This window comes from Drosophila mojavensis, unplaced genomic scaffold (genome assembly GCF_018153725.1).
Source record: "Drosophila mojavensis isolate 15081-1352.22 unplaced genomic scaffold, ASM1815372v1 contig_151, whole genome shotgun sequence".
In the NCBI taxonomy this organism is placed as follows: Eukaryota; Metazoa; Arthropoda; class Insecta; order Diptera; family Drosophilidae; genus Drosophila; species Drosophila mojavensis.
The window spans coordinates 1417376-1434941 of NW_025318684.1; the positions used below are offsets into that span (position 1 = coordinate 1417376).

A 17566-nucleotide genomic window follows, 5' to 3' on the forward strand; every position below is an offset into this window, starting at 1 on the left:
AAAGGTGTGGGTGAGGGGGTGGATATAGAGGTGGGGGGTAAAATACAACAAAAATCGAAATTATATAAAATACATATAAGTTTACATTAAAAATTTGGAAGCTCTAGCTTCAAAAGTGTAGGAGATATAATTAAATAACTATCTTTCGATAAGGCTTTTAATCGATAATAAAATATCGGGAGTAATTATCGATATATAAAGAAAAACTTGATATGCGCATATACACGGACCTAGGAAAAAAATTTCAAGTCTCTAGATCTTATATCTTCTGAGATCGACGCGTTCATACATACGGACGGACGGACGGACAGACAGACGGACAGGGTCAAATCGACTCAGCTCGTCGCCCTGATCAAGAATATATATAGTTTGTGGGGTCTGCCACGCCTCCTTCTGCCTGTTACATACTTTTAACAAAACCATTATACCCTGATTTCCCATTTTCAATGGGTTCAGGGTATAACAAGTAAGAAAGCTCTAGTCGAGACTGCTCGACTACGAGATCCCCTGAACCCTTGGAGCAATAGATATTTCAATACTTTTTCGCGACTTTCAGCTTACCCAAGAAACACACACACACACACACACGCACGTACGCACACACAGGCATACATACACAAACGCATACACACACACACATACACACACACATACACAAACACATACACACACAAGCAACCACGCATAAACACGCATGGGCTGCAGTGTGCGCTTACTATGAGAACTTAATTGTTTAATAACTTTTTTTATGGACGTACGACCTTCATGAAACTTTTAGATTATGATTATAACATGAATATGCATGTAATTGCCAAAGCACAAGTCTCTAGTATTTGAAATACGCTTTTTACAAAAGTGAGGGTGAGGGGGTGAATTTAGAGGTGGGGGGTAAATTTTAACAAAAACCGAAATTGTATAAATTGCATATAAGCATACATTAAAAATTTGGAGACTCTAGCAATAAAGGTGTAGAAGATATAATTTTATAACTGGGTTTCGATAAGGTTTTTTATCGATAAAAAAAGATCGAAATGAGTTATCGATTTTTAATGATAAACTTGATATGCGCGCTGTAATTACGGACATTTTAAAAAAAATTTGAAGTCTCTAGCTCTTATATCTTCTGAAATCGACGCGTTCATACATACGGACAGCCGGACAGACGGACAGACGGACAGCCAGACGGACAGGGCCAAATCAACTCAGCTCGTCACCCTGATCAAGAATATATATACTTTGTGGGGTCTGCCACGCCTCCTTCTGCCTGTTACATACATTTCAACAAAACCATTATACCCTGATTTCCCATTGAAAATGGGTTCAGGGTATAAAAAGAAGTAAGAAAGCTCAAGTCAAGACTGCTCGACTACGAGATCGCCTGAACCCTTCGAGCAATAGCTACATATTTCAATCATACACGCATCACACACACACACACACACACACACACACACGCATACACACACACACGCAGCCACACATAAATACGCATGGGCTGCAGTGTGCGCTTACTATGAAAACTTAATTATTTGATAACTTATCTTGTGGACATACGATCTTCATGAAACTTGATTATAGCATGGATATGCATGTATTTGCCAAAGCACAAGTCTCTAGTCTACATTTAAGATTTAGAAGCTCTAGCTCTAAAGGTGTAGGAGATATAATTAAATAACTAGCTTTTGATAAGGGTTTTAATCGATAATAAAATATCGGGAGTAGTTATCGAAATTTAGAGAAAAACTCAATATGCGCGTGATATACACGGACCTGGGAAAACTAATTTTAGTCTCTAGCTCTTATATCTTCTGAGATCGACGCGTTCATACGTACGGGCGGACGGACAGACGGACAGGGCCAAATCGACTTAGCTCGGCGCCCTGATCAAGAATATGTATATACTTTGTGGGGTCTGCCATGCCTCCTTCTGCCTGTTACATACTTTTCACAAAACCATTATACCCTGATTTCCCATTTTCAATGGGTTCAGGGTATAAAAATTAGTTACATATTCTTCAGTTAAACTTTTAATGTATTGCTGTACGGCTACCGGCAGCATATGCATGTAAAACAGTACCTCGACCCGTCAGAAATGTCGTAACCTCCTTATTTTGTATGCAAAATAAAATATTTACATTATATTATAATATTGTTTAAATCAATAATTTTATTAACAAGAAATATCAAAATACAGAAAAACATACCATAACATAACATAACATTTTTTACATTCAATACATATTCACATATATTGTACATACAAATTAAAATATATATTAATAAGCCCATTTGACACAAATATTAAAGAATATGTTGATAATAGTTTTACTTGACTTTAGATGTAACACAACAATCATATATGCAGCTTACGGTGAATTTACATACATATATATATATATACATATGTAATGCAATTCAATCACTATCGCATAATGTACTCCCACACTAATAAAAAATGTGTGCGTATTACGTCATTTGTGTCTGTGTGTGTTTGCGGATGTAACTTTTAAAATGTACATACATAGATTAATTATATATACAGTATTCCTACCTATTGCGGATTTATAAACTATTCGAACAATAATTAAAAAAAAAATATATGAAATTCAAATGTATTTCATTCATTCTGTGTTTTCTCTCATGCCACCATATTGATATTAGTCGAGGTCAATTTTGGTAAAAAAGGCTATCATATTACTCAAGTCAGTATGCGTATGCATTGTAGTGAGTGTCGTACTCACTCGGGAAATGGACTGCGGTTGCTCGGTCTGATGTGTAGATACGTGTATAGAACACGGTTGTTGTTATTACTGTTATAATCGGATGCAATGTCTGCTCTGGAATCCCCCTAGGCAACATGGTAGATTGATGGACTTTCATTCTTCTGTTTCTTTTTCATGCGTCTTCTAAGTCGCGTTTTTATTGATGATGGATTCACAGGCTCGTAGGTATCGATGTATGATTCTGTTGTCGGTAGAATCGTAGTTTGAATTTTAAATGTATTATCTGTTGTTTTTTTTTTTAGTCTATTTTGGAAAATTACAACACGCTCTTTGGTTGCGTTTTCTCTGCATTATTAAGCTACGATATAATTCGTCTTTGTTATTAAGATTCTTGACTAGTTATGGGCGTATAGAATTAAGAGGCTTACATCGCACGATTACCTTAAGCACTAGTGGTTTCTGATAGTCCATTATTTAACGCTTGTATATGCGCTTAGTGCTGTGAAGATAATGTCTACGATAAATATACAAATGGGTATTGCAGACCTGCATCTGAAGTGGGAACAACTCAGTGGGGTCATTTAGACTAACAAATTTACTGAATTTGAATAATTACTGTTTTTGAAAGCCTCCTTGGTATTCGAAGGTATTGGCTGAATGTTTTGCTTTGTTGCCGTGGCATACCACAGCTCGACATCCCCAATTATGCTTTCTAATGTAGCTGTACGATCTCTCCAAGCACAGCCATTACCTGTACCACAGTCATACTCATCGGAATCGGAGTTGACTGAGTTTTCACCCAGTTGATAAGGTGGAACATATGATAGGACTTGTTCGCTCTCTCCAAATGCATATATATCATCGGGATCATGTAAAGAAACCGTCTGCTCTTGGTCATTAATGTGTCTTTTGTGCAAACTTGATGGCGCTAAGTGATCATAACTACTGTACACAGTGGATAAAACGGTGCTAAATTCTCCTGGTCTTCGTCCAGAGACATATAACGTAACTACGCTGCTCTCTTCCTCAGACTTCGATTGTTGCTGTTTGTTCCGCTTTTGACCTTTGTTCGATTTCCTTGACTTTTTGCGGTTCTTACTGGTGTGGATATGCTGATCATCGATGGCTATGATATCATCAATATTACTGCGTGCGCTAATGGAACCACCATCAAATCGCACCCCATCTTCCAGGTCCTGCAAGTTGTCACTCAATAATATTTGGGGCGATGCCGTTTGCATTACCTGAGACATCTGAGCCTGCTGTTGCTGTTGTTGTTGTTGCTGCAGCAGCAATTGCTGCAACAGCAGATTATTCACTTGGGCCACCTGACTTGATGCCTGCACCACCTTATGACTGGGCGTATTAACAATTGTATCGACGTTATATTCAGTTGCGGTTATGGTCTGAGCAGTCGTATCAAAAACGGTTGTTAAGATCTTCTTCCCCTGAAAAGTGATTGGCAAAATTGTAGATTTGCCATCGTATATAGTTGTCACATAAGTCGAAGTATGTGTACGATATTCCGTAACCGGTGCTGACGGCTCAACAACACTAATTGGGCTCAATACTTGGGGCTGACCGATCGCCCCTAAAAGTGGATTGCTTGGCAAATTGATATTGCCTAATAACAGCTGAGATAGCAAAATGTTGGCCAATGGTGCATTGGATGCTATCTGCGGCTGCACAGTCGAGACCAGGTTCTCTACAGAATACACTGTCGAGGGTAGAACATGTGAGAAGGATGTTCTGCGCCCACGAATCGTTGTCGGAGTAAATGTAACAGTCGATGTCAATGAGTCGCGCAGCAGATACCGTGTTAGCTCCGTGGCACCAGCAGAATTAATAGTGGATTCTTCACGAGTTAGGTACAATGATAGTTGCCCATTCCTTCCCAAAATTTGGGTATATTGATGTGGTCCTAGTACCTCAAGACTTGTCTTCGCAGTCACAATATTTTTGTATTCAGTCACCAGTCCATTAACAACAGGAACCGTTACTTCCGCTGGTATCAAATGCGTAACCGTGATAGTAACGCTGCCCAACTCTGTGGATTGGGAGTCCGAGCTGTATTCAATGCGACTTCTTCCACGCATCGTAGTGCGGCTTCTTGCTGACACATTTGTATTGCCTTTACGCGTACGTGCTGTGTTTGTGGCGCGGTTACCAGAATTTTCCATATTATTATTATGCTTACTGTAGTTCTTCAGACGGCGCGATGCATTAGTTGGACTGGAAATAGTCGTGGTGTGCCGTGCACTCGACTGTTGGCGACGAAAATTTGAGGATGTGCCACTCTGTCTGCTTTTTATAGGAGCATCTTGCTCTCTCAATGTAAATTGAGTACGCGGCGATGTGGGCCTGCTTGGACGAATCGACCTATGGCTTGCGATGGCAGGAGCGGTGGTACTTGTATGTGGCTTATGCGTCACCATGTATCTTGAACCGAAACGTGAATTCATTTTCGGACGTACAGAATGTGGGGCGTGAGTTGTGGATAGTGTCCGCTCATCGCTATTTAAAAGAATTGGCTCTTCGGTTGTGACAGTTTTTGGTCGCCGAAATCGAAATTTGTTCCTATTCAAGGTATCAGCTTCACGACGTCTGCGTGAAAGCTTTGAATAACTGCTGACTTTTGCCGCGGCTTTATTCGAACTCCGGCGCCGTCTAGCCTCATTTTGTACCTCGCCATCAGCATCATCATCTTCGCCTTCATCATCATCATCGTAATCAGAATCACTTTCCGTATCATTTATATTCTGGCTGGCATCTTTGTCTGCTTGAGCTTGATCTTTTTGTTGTTGGAATAGTCCTCGTGGAGGGAAAAGATTGTTTTGGGGTCTAGCTCGCGCTTGAAGACTTGAAATTGTGGGTCGCTGAAAGCTTCGTGGTCGTGTCCTTGCTGTTGTCGTTGTTGTTGTTTTTGTTGTTGTTGTAGATGTTTTGACCCGTCCAGTTAATGGATTTCTTCTCGGTGAAATGGTAGCTGGATTAGCATTAGTCCGTGGAACCGGAGTAAATCCACTGGGCCGTCCGAGTGGTCGACGGAAACGCAATAAGGAATTCTGATTACGTCTAGAAACTTGATTATTTTTCTCTTCATCAGCATTGCCATGAGTCGACTCTTCAGTGGAAGTCTCTTCATCGCCATCGACATTATCTGAATTATGTTGGTTAAGCGTTGATGTGGTCGCACTATATGCCTGCCCAATTACTGAGGCTGGTCTAATTCGTTGTCTGGAGGTGCCAGCATTCAGTGCAGAAACTCGGAAATTAATACTGCTGGATGGACGGAGTGAAGAACTAATACTAGGTCGCCGTGAACTGGATACGGGAGAAGCACGTGAAGAGGACACAAAACGATTTCTAGATGGAGCAAACACGGTGCTTGCTAAACTAAAATTAGAGACTGATTGACTAGCGCCCGCACCAACCGCTGTGTTGGTAGACGACTTTATTGGGCGACCAAATAGACGTCTAGAAGAAGATGTTGAGCCGCCGTCCAGAGTATTTATTGGCGCATTTGAAAAAGCCCCCCTACGCGATGAACTAAATCTGCCCACAGATTTAAGGGCCGGAGTTGCTGTTATTGTTGGTGTTATGTCAGATCTGGTGATAATAGTGGCACTGCTTGGACTTAAAGTTTTTTGCTTTGGCGCAAATGTTGGCCTGTTCCGAGAAGCAAATGGTCTTATCACAGGCGCAAATGTTCGTTTCTTTGCTTGCTGAGATAAACTAGCAGTATTATCGTCAATATTATCGGTAGATGTTGATTGCTCGATAGAATCGGTATTAATGCTACCCTCAACTTCTGTAAGCAAGGACTGAAGACTTACCATTTGAGTGGTGGTAATCTCGTCAGATATTGAAGTCGGTTGTATTGTAGCTGTAGCTATTCGTTTTTCAAAAATAAAGCTTGAGGTACTCTCAATAATTTGTGCATATCGATTATTTATAATCGTACCAATCACTTTTGATTGATACAAAGTTGTTGTACTATTCCCAATTCGTGTACCCTCTATTAGTCTAGCCAAGCCAGTTTTGTATTGTCGGGATGATCCTGATTCTAATGTTTGTTCAGTTGCAGGCGAATTGGATTTCTTTACTTCATCGATATACAAGCTCGATGTACTGCTGGTGATCTCTATGGGAATACCTTCATTGTCAACGGTTGATTGAACTTGCGTTGTAAAATACAAAGTGCTGATTCCATCCGCATCAATTATATGCTTATAGTCATAGAATATGATATCTTTGTTTTTATTCTCGTAATTATTTTCTGAAATATATATTGGCTGAGGCTGTGTTATTGTCATTGTCGGCTCTATATTCGTTGTTGAAGTTTTTGAAATCGCATTGATTAGGGGTGTTATCACATTTGTAACGGTCTCGAAACGGGAATCTGTAACAGTTTTATTAGCGTCATATGATGTTGTATAATATGTATATGTGGTATAAAAGGTTGTCAGCTCTGAGACTTCACTTGTGCCTAAATTTATAAAGTTTTTGGCATCAATATTGGGATTAAGTGGAATACTCTTAAAATTGTTAATACTAAAATTATTAAGTTTTTGGCCGCCTTCGTCTGATATGGATGGCAAGTCGGATATAGAAGTTGAACTCGAGCCCAACTCAACGTCCAATGCTAAACGACTTGTCGGCTCTATCACGTTTGATATGGTTTCCTCTCTGCTAATTGTGGTGATCTCTCCGTCCTTAGCTAATTTAGTCCAATAAGTAAATGTGGTGAAGAACGTTATAGGAAGAGTAGCCTCATCGCTGACAAGAACCTTTGTTGGCTGTAGCGTTTCCGTGGCAATATTGGTTACAGTTTCGAGTCGACTTACAACATTCGTGCTATCCGAAACATACATCGTTGTGTAGAATGTGAATGTAGTAAAACTTGTCTGTAGCAGAAATGTGGCTGATGGTATGATTTCTTCCGTATTGCTCTCAGAACTAACTTGATCATCGTCACGGTTTTTTCCAACAACTTGTTGTTCGCCATTAGAACTGCTTGATCGTATGTCAGTAACCAATGTTAAATGCTCTTCTTTATTTTGCGATATTTCAGTACCTTTTTTATCTTCAACCTTAGGAATATCCGACTGGAACTCAGACACGGATAGGGTTATACCATGATCAAAAGCTGAAGGTGTTGTAGATGGTAGTATATCATCAACAATTGTTTCGGTAGTCTCTCCCAATTCAGTAACATAATTGGTAAAGACTTCGGTTCTAGACATTATATCTGTTTCAGTATCAGCGAAAATCGTTGTGTAGTAAGTATAAGTTGTATAGAATGTTTTTGTATATTTTGTATCATCCAGATATGTGTTGTGCTCATCAAATTTTTTCGTTTTTGAGTGTTCATCGTAAGCCGTAGAGTGCAATAGGCTTTCAAGTTCATCGGGAATCATATAACGGGTTTGTGTAGCATGTATGTTTGGCGATGATGTGATCCTCACATCCATAGTTTGAGTTTCTGTAGAAAAGCTCTGAATATCGTTTATGGTTACAGTGTCTTCGTCAATACCCAAAGTCGAGGTAACAATATTTGTAATAATCTCTGTATGGCTAGATACAGTTGTGGACTGGCCTTGAAAAAATGTCGTCAAATAGGTATAGGTTGTGTACAGTGTTTTGTATATAAGATCAATTTCATCTGAAACATTATCACCTTCATAATCATAATTTTCGTTATCATTTACATTAACAGATTGTGTGACGTTATCAACAGCAACTGTTAGCACATCCGTCGCTGTCTCTGCGTCTATTGAGCTTTCTTCCCTGACTGTTGGAGCTGTGGTCTCTGTTTGACTCTCCGCCAATGCATCTTCTGTGCCTACAGCGTCGCTGATGAATGACTTACTAGACTGAACAGACTCTTGCAAAACTGTTGTTGGCTTTTCTAATTGAAGTGATTCAATTATTTGCGTTGGGTCGAGGCAATAGAATTTAGTTGTCTCCTGTATATCAAATGGAACGAGTTCTTTTTTGTCGTTTTCATGATTGTTTGTACTCAAAATCATATCTGTGTTTGGCAATTGAGTCAAAAATACTTGTGACGTTATGTGTGCACAGTTTCCTTCGGCAGCATCGTTCGGGCTACTGATTTCCTTAATCATAGGTGGAGTTTCGGTTACATCTTCAGATATTTGAGAATAGAGAGTGTATGACTTTTCTTCATCCTCTAAACTTGTAGTGGACACTTCTGAATCCCCCGTTGAAGTGACTTCTGTTGTAGTTTCCTCCTGTTCAGTTGAGATTGCTATTGATGTTGGTGGTGTTATTGAAAGGTGATTACTTTTCACAGAAGTAGGCTCGACAAAGCTTGCAAACGGATCATCATCAATGAATATGGTTGTGGCTCCTTCATGTACCTGATTTGATTCACCTATTTGGTCTCTAGAAACACCACTTTCTCTAATGACTTCGGAGGAAGAAAGTGATAAATGGGCTGGCTGGTACTGCGCTTTGGCTAACGACGAATATATTTGCAAAATTTCTTGATCAGTAGGCAGTGAAAACATGGGCTTAGATTCAATTGTGCTAATATTATCCGGTATAATTTTCTGAACTGGTATAGAATCAAGAGTGGGTGTTGGAAGCTTACTAACTTCTGACATTAACTCGGATGTTTTTGGTATTGAAATCTCGGCCATATCGCTTCTTGGTGGCTCTGTAGCATCACTGAGACTAGCCGAAGCATTTATTTCTAGTGTCGTAGGACTTGGGGCCACTTCAGCTGTTTTTGAGGAATGAATGAAAGTTGTCATGGTCGTCAAAACTAAATTAACATCACTGGTTCTAAGCGTAGCCATGCCTTTTATTGATGTTACATGGCCAAGAGACGGACTAGACTGCGGACTTCTTGGCAGGAAAACAATCAAGCTGTCGCCCACAAGAGTTGTGAAATCAGCAAAGCCATAATATGTGACAGTAGATAATTGTCTCTTTGGTATATTAATGGGTTGATGATACGTTTTATCGCCTTTCACATTTTGCCCTAAATTATGCTGATAAATCTTCGCGGAGCGTCCCTCTTCATTTGGGTTGGCATTTAAATCGGCAATTATATGTGTATCTTGACCTTCGTTTATTTGATATCCACTAGGCTCAAAAATATTTTTAACCGTAAACGTTGGTAAATCACCAATCGACAACACTTTATCAGCAGCAATTTTGCTGACAGTGTCCTCCATATGCCTAGAACGAGTAGCAAACTTTACATCCGAATTATCTGTTATATTTTTAATGATGGATTTTGACGCAACGGGTTTTGAAACCAACTGACTGTCCGACTTTAACATAATAAAGTCCGTGTTACCAATAAATTCATGATCATTACCATTCAAAGGGACCCCAACAGCTTCCAAAACTAGTCTATCATCAATTTCCTGCCAATCTGGAGAGTCAGCATTCAGTAAATCGTTGTGACTTTGCAGATAAGATCGTGTTTGCGAAGACTGAACACTATCGCCCACCCAACTGGTGACGACCGATGGTGACACGCTATTGGGGCTATTTTCAAACAATACTCGCGAACTTTTCTTCAGATACTGGGCATATTGTCGCCCATTATTTAAGGTAGTTCCCACGACCTGGGTGGCATATTCAGTTGTGACACCCTCTTGAATGAATGTTCGGGCTGTTGAGGTTAAGAGGCCAATTTCAGGTCGTACGGAGAGAAATCGGCCATAACTATCACCTAAACGTCCCACTCCGTTCTTGTTAACCAACAATACAGTAGTTAAATCTAATATGAGGAATTATTACACAAACACACACAAAAACATGATTAACGTTTCGAATCATTATAAAGTATACATGATATTGATAGACAATAAATAGCATATTATAGAAGTATGGTACCAATATTTACAAAAGAATATATATTAAAATAAAAGAGGAGTTATGTCAATATCCAGAATGTACAGCATAGAGAGATGGAGAAATCATTTACATAAAAAGAAATAAAGAAAAGAAGGAACAAAAGAGGTAAGTAAGTTCATACATAATACAACTTAAATACTACACTGGCATTTTAATTACGTTTACAAATAAGTATCTATATATATAAAAGAGAGTTGTGTAAAAGTGCTCCTCCACTTATAACTCGAGATCTGCTGGACCAATTTTCATGGTTTTTGATTTGTTGGATTTGTCTCCGCCACGAGTAGGATAGTAGATCTTAAAAATACTGAAACAATTTGACGAATACTTGATAAACGCGGTTTTTTCCCTAAAGATTCAAATTTCCATTGATACTCAGTAGGCTTGATAATAGTGACAGTTTTCGGTCCTGCTCTCATATTATACAATAGTATTTGTTTGTCTCAAACATAAATTTGTGTAAATTATTTATATATTTATATTTCTCGATTTTGTTTTATATGGCGGACCCATAATGCAATTAGGCAACGGAATATCGCGAGTCAATTATCTGACGAAGAGTGAGAAATCGCCCGAGAAGAGCGCCGCGTTAGTACCCAGCAAAGAAGGGCCTTAATTCGTGCTTCTCAAAGAGAGGCAGCCCGTGAAACGGCATTAAGAAATGGTTCAAGGATTGATTTGAATCGAGCAGCGCTTCGATATGATTGCACCATTGACTACAGCTTGCATCGTTTAGTTTGCATTGGTCCAATGGACGTTGTTTACCAGCATTGTGGCGCAATAAAATTTGCTGGTGAAACGCCCCTGCCTTTGTTGTAAAGTGACATTACCATTAGTGGTCCCGCCACCAGAGCCATTGCGTTCCCTACTTTTCTAGCGAGCACTCAAAAATACAATGCCTGTATCCAAATGACTTCATTTGGGGCGAAAATTATTGAAGAACACGGATATAATCCAACAATCGATGAAGTGGCAATCCTGATTGTTGGTGAAAACTTGGAAGCACGCGATATTGTGCTTACACGACGCAGTACTAGGCAACTACAAAGAATATATGAAACGCACCGTTCATATGACGCTTTACAATACCCGCTGATGTTTTGGCAAGGAGACGATGGATTTTATATCAAAATGATTAATCCATTGAATGGTAAAATCAATCATTGTTTTCATTTTAACTTTATATACATTTCATTCTGTTTGCTTTTGGTACACAAAAAAGTTGTCACTCTTAATTTAGTAGAGAGTAGCTGTAAGAGTCGTACACCTATTAGGGGTTCTAAAATACAGTTTTTACTGTATTTGTTTCAGGTGGGGAAACTACCAAGAAGGTTAGTTCGATGAATTATTACGCATATTGTTTGATGATTCGTGAAAATTCTTACAATTATCTATATTAATATTTTTTTGTATTATTGTATTACGTTCATAGAAGCCTAAATTAGTTCAGCTAAAAGGTAACACGACATTACTTACTGGTTTTAATACAAAAATTTGACAGCTCCGAAATTAAAGAACTTTTAGGGAAAATAACGTATTTTTCAAGTATTCCCAAATTTTTCAGTATTTTTAAAATACATAATGCTATTCGGGGCGGAGACAAATCCAACAAATCAAAAACCATGAAAATTGGTGCAGCAGATCTCGAATTATAAGTTTTGTAACAAACTCGACTTTTTTTTTATATATATAGAGACTGTTAGGCGGTACGAAGTTCGCCGGGACGACTAGTTGTATATATATATATATATATGTATGTATATTTTGTGAGTCTGTTTCGAGCTTGTTTTATGCACGCGTTTCTCCTCTGACATAAAATTCGAAACAGGCCTGTATATTTAAAATGTACTAAGTAACAGTACGATTAATGTGAATTGTCATGGCATATAATCTTTATATTGTTATACACAAATATGTATCCACATTGAGTTTTCTTTACAAATTTACTGCTTACCTTCTGAACCTGCCCCTCGTAAAATTGGTGTTGGTTTCATAAAGTACGGCTCATCTGAAATTAAAAATATATAAATAATCAGCAAAATAAGCGAAAACTGAAAACTACTTTTTCCAAGACCGAAAACTGTTCAATATATGTACATATATAATGTTTGATGTTTTCACAGTTACTAATTCATAGGGCGGACTACCTCAACTAAAGTGGAAGTATATCATAAGCCTGTAAATTTGGAAAGATTAGATCTTTAAATGGTTATTCGTGTCTTCGACTGACCCATGTTATTATATCCTGAACTCATTGAAAATGGGAAATTAGAGTATAATGGTTTTGTGAAAAGTATGTAACAGGCAGAAAAGTATGTGACACCGCAGACCCCATCCGGCTATAACGACTCCGCTTAAAGCGTCCAACCGGTTATGTCGACGAAAATTCGATATCTAGGTTGGTCCCCATACAAACTTATATGAAAAAGCCTCCACTTAGTACGTCTCCACTTTTAACGACAATCCGTTATCCCGACGGTTATTACGAAATGTATATATATATATGTATCTATCAATGATCAGTACCCTCACTTGTGGGCATAGCAGCGACAGAAATGCTGCTAAGACCTCTCTGTCTTAGCGAGAGAGAGAGAGAGAGACAATCTGCGATGCCGACGTCACGCAAATGTGAATGCTCATATATTTAATTATCTGCTAGGCTCTTGCCGTTGCACAGTGGGACAAATGGCCTACTTAGTTTAGTTATTTTTTCTAAAATTCAGAGTTTTAGGATATTCTTTACTAATGTATTTACATATATACAGTGATTATGCTTTATTTGTATCTGTCTCCTCCTCACATTACCTGCTGAATAGATACTGACAAGTGCACAGGTCGAGTGTAATGGGCAAGAGCCTAGCAGATAATTAAATATGTATGTAAATGTGCATATACATGTACATATTTACATACGTATTATACATCAAATAATAAAAGGTATTAATGCGTAGATCATATATATATGATTTAGCTCCTTTAGTTCAAGAGATATTTCAATTCAATTTATATTTTAAATTTTTATAATAAAAGTTACGCCAAGTGGCCATAACTCTTATTTTTAATTTTTTTTATAAAAATTGGAAATAAAAGTTATGATTTGATGTTTATATAAAAATTAATATCTAATAATTATTTTTGATTTTTATCATATTAATTATTTATTATGATTAAAAATTTTTTTTTTTTAATATCTCAAAAAAGAATTCTTATTTTTTAATTTTTTGCTATAAAAATTATAACCGTTACGGTCCCTGGTTTTATGTTAAAACCTATTACAAACATGGAAACCGTAAAAAAATAAACAAATTTTTTGGCCCTTCTGGTTAAAGCGTCCTCCGGGTATAGCGACGTAAAATTGTCGGTCCCTTGAGTGTAGCTATAATGGATTCCACTTTATATTCAGGATCAGGACGAGCTGTGTCGATATACATAGCCCTGTCCGTCTGTATGAACGCCTAGATCTCAGAAGATATAAGAGCTAGAAAGCTGAAATTTTGCATGCATACTCGTGTATACCATACGCAGTATAGGTCTATCATATTTTTTTTGATAACTCGTCCGACTTACTCGCAATTTTTTTATCGAAAATAATCGAAAAATTTATTTTGTCTTTTCTACCTAATTTAAACACTGTTAGACCCAGAGACTTCAGATTTACTATGTATATACAGCTGAGCGATACGAAACACGCCCCCTTCACCCGTAATTTGTAAAAACGCATTTCAAGTACTAGAGACTTGTGCTTTGGAATGTACACACATTTTTACCATATGATTACGCTCTTCATTCATTAAGATTGTCCGTCTACAGGAAAAATTATTCAACAAATAAATTTTCGTAATATTGCCCACACTGCACCGCAGCCCAAGCGCAGTCGCTGCTAGCTGCGCAGTAAACAGAGCGCGTGATTATACGTGCGTGTGGATGCGTGTGTATGCATGTGTGCATAAAAGAAGTGCAGAGTGAGTAGAATATCAGCTTCGAGGGTTCAGAGTATCTCCTAGTCGAGCAATCTCGAGTAGACCCGTCTTACTTGATTTTCACCTGCAGGCACATAGCATAAGGAGATATTGGTTACTTAGGACAGGTTTGAGTGACTCAACACTTTCGAGCCTTGAATTCAGTCCCCCCAACCCAATTTAATTGGACCCAACATCTGCCGTTGCCGCTGCCAAGAAGAAAGTTTACAAAACGAGTATGCGTAGATGCAAGCTGGACCCAAAGTTCATACCTCGTAGAAATATGTTGTTAGCCATATATTTATAATTTATAGTATATTATATAGTATATATTTTGCATATTTTGGCTTTGCTGATATTTCATTTTACTTTGAATTTTTGATATTAAAATATTAGAAAGACATTCAGCTGATGGGAACGCCAGTCGAAAATACTATATTGAAGTAATTATGGAAGTCTCAGAGAATATGCTATTTTAATATTATGAGTTGAATGCCTTTTTCGTTTACTTTTTTCCCATCTTGTTCATTCGTCGTTGACCCAAATTTTAGCATTTCTTTTAGTTCGGTCCCAGTCCGCCTTTCTTTATTGATAATGCCGATAATGATGTAGCTATGTCTCTATGGTCGTGCTTTTTGCTTTTTATGTACGTTCGTATTGTAAAGTTGTTTTTTCTTTGTTGCATTGTGAAAGCAGCTTTTATTCTTGTTTCGCGGAGCTTGTGACTCGAGTCTCGGCTACGATCAGAGTAAATATGTATTATGTATACATGTAGTATTGCAACTGCTAACTGGCCCAGTCAACAAACTAACTGATCACACATTTACCTTAACAGTAAAGCGGACGTAAAAGAGGATGTAGATAGTGGTGGGTGGTGGAATGAACACTGTGTTACATCCACAAGTCCAATGACATTTTCCTCCCATTTAATCAATAGTCTCGATAGGGTGTCCCCACAGCTTTTAATTAAAATTTAAATAAGATTACCATATATTATATTGAAAAGATGGGTCGCAATCGGAAAATATATATATATATATATATATGTATTATATTTATCATATTGTCAAATCATATTGCCCAAGATTTAATTGTGGGCGAATGCCGCTTTCTCTAGTCTTTTGTAAATTGATTATAATATATTGGCTAAACTGTAGATAGCATCATTTAATAACAAACCACGAATTAACAATTTTCAATTGATGAATGACAACAATCTTTTCTTCTTTATTAGATACATTTTCGCGTATGTGATGCCAGATAAAACAATAATTTAGCTTAGATTGATAATAATAGCTATACACATAGAGGTACTCTTTATGTACATAATTAAAATCCTAATTTCAGATTGTCAGTTCGATATAATATCAATGCTAATTACTTACCAAATGATTGCGCAGCTCCGAAAGGAAGTGCTGCCATCAGTACGATAACCAACACTAATTGACACAATTTCGGGCATATCCTCGACATTAGAGATAAAATATAATGCTCACGTTCACCTCTCGGACAAAAGCTAGCGGAAGAGTTTCCTTTTCTGAATCCGTTTCCGCTTTCAATAGATGGGTAGCGTAAATTACATATAACACTGGTCAAAAGGGATTCTCGCATATTTCGTTCTTCCTTCAATCGATTAGATACCGGATCTATGCACATGATATACTTGTGCATTTATGCATTCATATTTAAAAATATCTGACGATATAATGTTATAGATCCCGATCGAATTTCATCCAAGATCTGAATTTGAAAAATATATAAGTAGATCATTAACTTTATAATTTTCTTCTTATTTGTTTGTTATGGCTCGCTATTCTATGACCAAAAATAACCGTTCATTTTTTTTTCAATGAATTTACTGGTATAATTGTATTTTATTTTTATTTTTATTTTTTGTTTTATTATTATTATTATTATTTTTTTTTTTTTTTTTTTTCAAATGAAAAACTGGTATCTGCATAGGACTACAACATTCCTCTTTTAACAATCCGTAAAGTCAGCCTAAATATAAATATTTCTCTTTTACGAATAGTTATGCTAATTTTAATGTTGCATAAATTTTCGCAGCACTCAGCTCTGAATTTGATCTCAATACATACACATTTATACACCCATACGTATACAGATGAACATATACACATACGCAAACATATAATCTATTTTCACTTAACTGGTATATGAAGTATGGATTGTTGTGCATACTTATTTCGATTAAAAATACTTTCAGCTTATTAATGTGACAAACAGTCCCAAGAGATCTAATATACACATATATATGATAAATGATGAATCTACATATATATACGTATATGGTTAAACACTCACATACGTCACTTTTAATATACGTACATCTTTACGCTCTTTTTTGATGCGCACTCGATCATGCCATGCAGACGAAAGCTACAGAACTGACTAGGCCAACGCAAAGGCCACAAGTTGATGGCCCAACTCGAACCACAAAGTCGAGTCCCGAGCTCGAATCCGAAACTTCGTGAAGACGTTTGTCGCGTCCATGCTTTGCTGCATTTGTCGTAGTGAGTAAGCGCAAAAGCTGTTTGGCTGGTTCAGGTGGGCCCAAAAACGAGATACTGACCAACATCATGTTTGACAGCGTCTTTTGTTGTCTCTATCGTAGTTGGCTTTGTGGGAGAGCAAAAAAGATACCTGAATATATGTGAATATACTAAGCAGATCTGCGAATGCCAACAGCATACCCTCACCTTAAGCTTGCCACGGACCTCTAAGGTAAGTTAAACCGCATTCAAAATGTACTTTTCATATGTACATATGTACATATGTATATTGGAATACATCCATTTAAGTATACTTACTTGTAAATATTGTCCTTTATGTAACATTTGCTTTCTTTCAGTTAACTTTAAAATTTTTATAAGAAAACAAGAAGACTCTATTCGAGATTGCTCGGATGGAGATATCCTGAACCCTGCCAGCTGATATTCTAGTCAATGTGCACTTCTTTTGTATACA

The 17566-nt window shown here is 37.5% G+C and overlaps 1 protein-coding gene and 1 long non-coding RNA gene across 5 annotated transcripts in view; one reads left to right on the top strand and one right to left on the bottom strand.

Annotated features, from left to right (window-relative positions):
• LOC116804607 (serine-rich adhesin for platelets-like) overlaps positions 1-17014 on the bottom strand; it is a 27618-nt gene extending 10604 nt beyond the window's left edge. Inside the window, exons 1-4 of one of the 4 annotated variants that reach the window (XM_044007104.1) lie at positions 16928-17014; positions 15964-16318; positions 12574-12627; positions 2911-10482 (exon numbers count right to left, since the gene is read on the bottom strand). In XM_044007104.1, coding sequence (XP_043863039.1) covers positions 3305-10482; positions 12574-12627; positions 15964-16249 — 7518 coding nt within the window. In that variant the 5' untranslated portion in view covers positions 16250-16318; positions 16928-17014 and the 3' untranslated portion in view covers positions 2911-3304. Of the gene's footprint in view, positions 1-2910; positions 10483-12573; positions 12628-15963; positions 16319-16749; positions 16837-16903 lie in introns of those variants that run through there. The other 3 variants (XM_032732967.2, XM_044007105.1, XR_006356598.1) reach the window with 3 other exon arrangements.
• Positions 17015-17065: 51 nt separating this feature from the next.
• LOC116804608 lies at positions 17066-17541 on the top strand. Its single transcript, XR_006356600.1, has 3 exons — positions 17066-17146; positions 17214-17323; positions 17451-17541. It is a non-coding gene; the product is annotated as an uncharacterized LOC116804608 (long non-coding RNA).
• The last annotated feature ends 25 nt before the right edge of the window (positions 17542-17566 follow it).